The sequence below is a fragment of the Sceloporus occidentalis genome, unplaced genomic scaffold, assembly GCF_023333645.1.
Source record: "Sceloporus occidentalis isolate IW3139 unplaced genomic scaffold, rSceOcc1.0.p SCAF_2, whole genome shotgun sequence".
NCBI lineage: Eukaryota > Metazoa > Chordata > Lepidosauria > Squamata > Phrynosomatidae > Sceloporus > Sceloporus occidentalis.
In genome coordinates, this window is record NW_028316982.1 from 267103313 (window position 1) to 267110037 (window position 6725).

General features: G+C 40.8%; 1 protein-coding gene across 7 annotated transcripts in view; it reads left to right on the forward strand.

The window, feature by feature from the left end:
• NARS2 (asparaginyl-tRNA synthetase 2, mitochondrial) overlaps positions 1-6455 on the forward strand; it is a 49344-nt gene extending 42889 nt beyond the window's left edge. For 3 of the 7 annotated variants that reach the window (XM_089512948.1, XM_089512954.1, XM_089512950.1), the window contains 4 exons: positions 82-219; positions 644-741; positions 2451-2546; positions 6018-6455. In XM_089512948.1, the coding sequence (XP_089369074.1) occupies positions 82-219; positions 644-741; positions 2451-2546; positions 6018-6162 (477 nt within the window). In that variant the 3' untranslated portion in view covers positions 6163-6455. Of the gene's footprint in view, positions 1-81; positions 220-643; positions 742-2443; positions 2547-6017 lie in introns of all 7 variants that reach the window. The other 4 variants (XM_089512949.1, XM_089512951.1, XM_089512952.1 and 1 more) reach the window with 3 other exon arrangements.
• Positions 6456-6725: the final 270 nt, after the last annotated feature.

The following is a 6725-nucleotide window of genomic DNA, read 5'->3' on the forward strand; positions in this document are numbered from 1 at the left end:
CTTCTAACTTGAATTTTAGGATGTTCCATCAGTGATTATGATAATTGTTTTGCAATTTGTTTTGTCTTTTTTTTCCACCAGTGGGGTCACGATCTCCAAAGTGAACATGAGAGATACTTGGTGAAACACTGTGGTGAAATCCCTGTATTTATTTTTAACTACCCTTATGACCTTAAACCATTCTATATGCGGGACAATGAAGATAGTGTCCATCACACGGTAAGAGCTTCAGATAAAATCCCTGTGGGATGTAACATGTTGGCCCTTGGCTTCTTGCTTTTAAAATGTTCCTGGATGAAAGAAGTCTTCCCTGAGCCTCAGTTGATATCAACTAGCAATATGGTTAGAGGCCTGCAGGAAGCTTTATAATGTCTAAGCCAAGATTTCTCAACCCAGATTTTCTGGAATGCTAGGGTTCCACAAGAGAGTGTGATTAAGAAATAGAAACTTTTTTAGCTGTAGATATAATATTTTTATGCAGGGATCCCCTGAGACCTGGGTATTATTTCGAGGGTTCCTCCAAGGTAAAATGGTTGAGGAAGGCTGGTCTAAGCCTTTACTCTAATTGTAAAAAGGAGACATGAATGTAAAAGGAACACTTGACTGGAGCAGTGCTTCCAAGTATTTTCCCCTTTCCTTTAAGGTTGCAGCCGTTGATCTTCTGGTATCAGGAGTTGGGGAACTTTGTGGAGGCAGCTTGAGAGAAGACCGACTGGATTTTCTTCAGTCCCGCCTACAGAGGTCAAAAGAATGTCTGCTGCTTTGTGGGTGATTTGAGGGGGAGGACATTTTGACAGTTGGTCAAGAGAGGTTTGCTAAGGACACCAATAATTGGAGGGGAGGGGAGGGAGGGCACTCAGACAGAACAGATGCTTGTTTGGAGATGTGTTTCATGGTGTTCCAGTCTCCTGTATGTAATCTGTCTCCTCCTCCTAGATATTTCCTCAATTCTCTTATAAAACAAGGATCCAAAAGAATCTTAAAACATTCCTTTCTCACATAAGTTTGGATTATGGAGTGGGGAGCTACTTTGTCAGAGTGGATTGGGAAATCTTAGCATGCCATTTTAAAAAGGCTGGTTCTCAGTTCACTTTGGTACTATGTGCAGGAAAAAAAACCCAAACTCTCACACATAAAAACAGAAATATCTGCCTAAAGAAACACCGGCTATTGGTTTTGTTGGAGTGAGTGAGAAAGCAAAAGACTAGCAATATTGTCACCAGGGGGAAAATATAGGGAGTTGTGGCATAACAGAAGAGACAGAGTGCACTGAGAGGGTGGAAAGATGAGCTATTCCTGCCTGAATAGAGTTTATAGAATCATAGAATTGGAAAAGACCACAAGGGCCATCCAATCCAATGCCCTGCCATGCAGAAACTCCCAATCAAAGCATCCCTGACAGATGGCCATCTCTAACTCCTTATTCCAGTAATTCCCAAAGTGTGTAATTATGCTACTCCTCTGCCTTAGTGTTGACTAAAATTATCGTTCCAATGCAGGGCTCCATTCTCATTGTGAATGGCATCATGTTAGTGGCATAAAATGGCTAAGTCCACTTTAACACATGTAAATGTCTTTTTTGGTTGTTAGGGAAGTTGATGTTCTCTTCCTCTCTCTGCAACAACCCAGGCTTCTTCCCCCCACCGATTTACCATTTAGCTATCGCAGTCTTCCACTCACAGCCATTCTGGTAGTAAGCAAGGGGATTAAATAAACATCTATGCCCCTGTAGCAAGATGCAGAATGCTTTCAGCGTTCACTAAGACCTCTGGAGGACCTCAGCAAATCTCAGCGAACAGTGTAATCATTCTGTGTATGTATAGTTTTTTAGTGGGTTTTTTGGGCTATGTGGCTGTGCTCTGGAAGAATTTATTCCTGACATTTTGCCAGCATCTGTGGCTGGCATCTTCAGAGAATACTGGCATGTGCCGGCCATAGATGCTTGTTAAACGTCAGGAACAAACTCTTCCAGAACACGGCCACATAGCCCAAAAAACCCACAAAAAACTATGGATGTTAGCTATGAAAGCCTTCAACTTCATATTCTGTGTATGGCTTCGGACACATAGCTGAGTCCAGTGAGTATTGAGAGCACAGGTGTAGCATAGGTGTGCTTGCAGATCTCAGACTAGAAATGTTAAGCCTATACTTGAGCTGCAGCACTTCAGACTGTTGTGGGGAGCACAGGACTAAATGAACTTGGATAAAAACAAGCCATCTGATGGTGGAACATGGCACAATAGGGCATCCCAGCTGCTGTCCATGTGCATTTCCACCTTGAGACACCCCCCCCCCAGTTGTAATGTACCATTACATTACATAATGTAATGTCTATTATCCCCTCTGTTGTAAACCGCTCAGATACCCAGTGATTGGGCGGTATATAAATAAAACCTATTATTATTATTACCACAAGACTCTTGCCATTTTATCTTGCAATAAGTGAACAGGACTACCTCTCTAGAATCTTCCAGCACTGCAGATCTACTGAGAAGAGTTTCTTTTGTTGATTTCCACAGGTTGGGACTTGAAGACACCTATCAATGGTAAGACACACTAAAGTACCACTTGTGATTATGTTGACATGTTTAGGGGATCATCAATATCGAATGGATTTGCCTAACTGTTGGTGGCAACAAGATGGTAGAGAGGGAACAGATACTTCTTGAAGTCTTGAGGGGGTAACAGTTAAGTTTTTGGTAGTTCCTCTTATATTTTGCACCAGTAGAGGCCAGGTATGGATGTACATTTCATTGAAGTTTTGTTTGTCATAAGTATTTTTTTTTAATTACTAACTTCATCCAGAAGATGAAAAGAACTTGAAACAGAAACTGAAAGCCTCAGATTCATCCATCCAAGGTCAGGGCTTTGAGCATTTAACTCTTAGATATCTGGCTTTGATTCCCCGTGTAAATTCACCCTTGTATGTGATGCTGAAGAAGGGTTGCCATCTCTCTCTCTATCTCTCTCTCTCTCTCTCTCTCTCTCTCTCTCTCTCTCTCTCTCTTTGACAGGCTGTTCATCTTAAATACTTATTGGCATGCAGGTACAGTATGGCTTATCCATGCTGGAAATCACTGTGACTGTTGGATATCAGTAACACAAATGGGGGAGAATATGGCTTTGGTTCATTTTTCATGAGCTTACCAAAATTCATAATTTCACCTTCAGGACAGAAAAAGTTTTAAAAATAAATAAATGATTGTGAAATGTCAAGACTTTCCAATCCCAATTTGGGGCACAGCAATTTTTTTTTGCATTTTTCCCAGCCTATACAATGTATGGTTAATGGTGATGGTGCTGTCATGTTTATTGTGAACCCTCCCAGCAAACATTGGCTTGAATCCCATAGATAATCCCAACAGGAGTAGACTCATTAAATCCATATGGTTTGCATAAGCATTGTTTCACTATTCGCAACAGTTGATTCAATGGGTCTGCATTCATTGGGACCACCAGTAGGATTGGTTAGTCTCAGCTACGATTGACCCATTGAATGGGGAGACGGTGGGTCAACATTATAAATAAATTCAGTTGATTTTATGGGGCTACTGTAGTTGGGACTAACCAACAGGAGTCCAGCCACTGGCTGAAGTCCTCTTAGTACTCCCAATTGAATCAAGTGTTGACACACCATTCAACAGCTAATGTAAATCCCATTGATTTAGTAACAGTAGGGTCTAACAGCAGGATTCCAGCCTTTATCTTATGGATGGTCTGTGAACTTGTTTAAAAAATCTTGACTTCTTTGCCAAGTTGAATACATTTTGGAGAAAGCAGCTCTTTCAAGCATCATCAAGCACTCAAAACTGATGAGTTTTCTTGTGTCTGGTTTGGTTTTTTGAAATTGCCGTAGTCCAAGAGGCAAGAAAAAACAGCCTAGGTTGTTTGAAGGAGAATCCAATATTGCTCTTCAGTTTTGGTGAGCTAGGAGTTTTTCTGTTTGTTTGTTTTTTAAATCAGAGCTCAGCTGCTGTTAGAGAACTCCATTATACATTAGATCTCATCAGACAACTTTGTTCCACTTGATTTCCTTCTCTTCATAACACTGAAAGTCAAACTTCAAGGTGGCAGTAGCACCATTTGGATTTGTCTCGTTTACAGAAAGTTGCTACAACTCAGCTGAGCTAAATTTCACCAAACCTTTTGAAGAAGTTCTTAAGGCCTCTCCTACATACATTTCATCGCCATGTTATATTTTTAGATTTGTATATATGATCGACCCTTATCCACTGTCCATATTTGTAAACACTTGCAGGCATTAAACAACTTTTTCGGCTGGTTGGCTAGCAAGTTAACCCTAGGATGGGATCTGGACCTACTGCAATAGATCTGGTGCACAATTTTCTGTGCTGAGATCTACTCAAGGGGTCACATGGATTGCCAAAAACTACCCCCAGAATGAAAAGCAGAAAGTGGCTGGAAATAGACTTCTGGTTTTGAAAAATGGGCACTTATTTACTTATTTGTCATGTTAAATAATAAGGGGAGGGCTGAAACCCATCTTCTAAATGAAGCAGTTCACCTTCTATTTTTGGTTAGACAATGGTTGGTTGGGAGCCATTATGTTAGAGTGGTTTGAGCACTGTGACTATGTCTCTGGAGACCTAGGTTTAAATCCTGGCTTGGCCATGGAAACCCACTGGGTGACCTTGGGCAAGTCACACTGTCTCAGCCTCAGAGGATGGCAAAGGCATCCTTCCCCCTTTAAAGAAACATGCTAAAAAAAACTTTGTGATAGGTACACCTTAGGGTTGCCTTAAGTCAGAAACAACTTGAAGGTACACAACAACAATGGTTGGTTGAGAGTGTTTGAAGACTGTAAAAGCAGTCTTGTAGGGGTGCATGGGACCACAGAACTTCACTTTCCCCACCCTGGCCTAACCAAATAGTATTATCTCCCCTCTTACTACAGCAATACTGCTGAATTTTGGTAGCAGGTGGGGATAGAAGGTCATAGAAATGGGCAGGGATCAGCATGTGGCATGTTCCTTGCCTTTGTTTCATTCCTCCTGGCAAGAAAACTTGTGTTGGAAATGTGTTGGAAATGTTGGCTGAAAAGCTCAGAAGCAAGACTAGAGAACCAACTAGATTTAAACAAAAAAATCCGCATCATCATGTTCAATATTTTGTATGGTTTTATCTTGCTTTATGACCCCATGACTTAATTTTTCCTTGCTTTCTAACAGTGGAAGCTGGTGGCTCCCATGTCAGTGGGGCATTGAATCCATTGTGGGTTTTAGTGTGAACTTTAAATGGGGTGTGTCACGGGGCCAAACCCTACCCCCAAGAATAGAACCAGCACCTTGGATAGCTATTTTTAAAAATGAAGCTAAAACCCAGAGAAGAATCCTGCCCCCACTAACACAGGAAAGCCCCTGCTTTCCAAATCTACAAAGGTGAATCTGCTCAGAATTGCTCTGTTGTGTATCTATGACAATGTCTGTCAAATTTCCATAGGTATGTGAGATACATTACAAGACCAGGGAAGCAATAGCTGAGCTACATGCCTTTCTGATGTTTTCAGAGATGGGAGCCCACCATTTTGTCTCCATTTCAGCAGGCATTGCTGTGTGTTCTGTGATATCTGCACATCTATCAGTGACTCAGCAAGCAAGTACAGTAAATATTTACTGTGCAAGAAATGCTGTTTCCTGCAAAAAACAAGCACACAGGTGTGGTTTTTGCACAGAATTAATTAGGTCCCAAACATCAGACAGTATTCAAAAACTGCTCAGTTTTTAAAGATTTTTCTCTTGACAGGAAGAAATTGCTCAAATTATTCATTGCTTCCTTCAAGATGAAAATCAGCAAAGAATTACATCCTTAGGCCAGTCCTGGTTTGGTGGCAGAATGTAAAGCACATTAAGAAGACAGTGATGAATGTTAAAAGTTTGATAGGGACTAGGCTTTGCAGAAATACAAGAAGGTCTGATAGTGGAGGTTCAATGAAAAGGGATTTATCCCCAAATGGAAAACATTATTAGATGTAACAGATCTGCTTTTTCACCCTCCAGGTATCTAGAGCTGCGTCAGTTTGGATCAACACCTCATGGAGGATTTGGAATGGGGTTTGAGCGTTACCTCCGGTGCATCTTGGGAGTTGAAAACATCAAAGATGTCATCCCATTCCCACGATTTCCCCATTCATGCATCTTGTAGTACATTCTCTTGTCTCCTGAGGATGTGACTCTGCTGTGTTACTTTTTTTAAAAAGTCAAGACATGGTTGGATGGCAGAAATACTGCACCATTGGGAAGACGATCAGATTCTCCCCATTCCATGTTTCAGGATTGGATAATGTTGCGCTCAGCTTTGTTCAGATTGACTGAAGTTTTGAAGCTGGGACTAATTTTGTATTATATTCATGTACAAAGTTTTCAACACCTGCAGAGATCTTTGTTCCCTCTGAAAATCATCTGGCCAAATCCTGGCCATAATTACAATCAATAAACTTCCCTGGAAATTTATTCATCTGCAAGATGGGGTTTTTTGCTTTCATGACTCTGAAACAGGTATGATCAGAAACGTAATGAGACAATCATGCAATATTGCATGATTTGAATTGCAGTGAAATAATTACATACTATTACTATGTTTCTTATATGCTTGCTTGGTTAACAACATAACAAGGGGAAATCCCTTTCCCATATATATACACACACACCCAAATTCAGCTCAAGCTTAAATGGGTATTGGAAGTGAGACTCATTTGCTACACACCA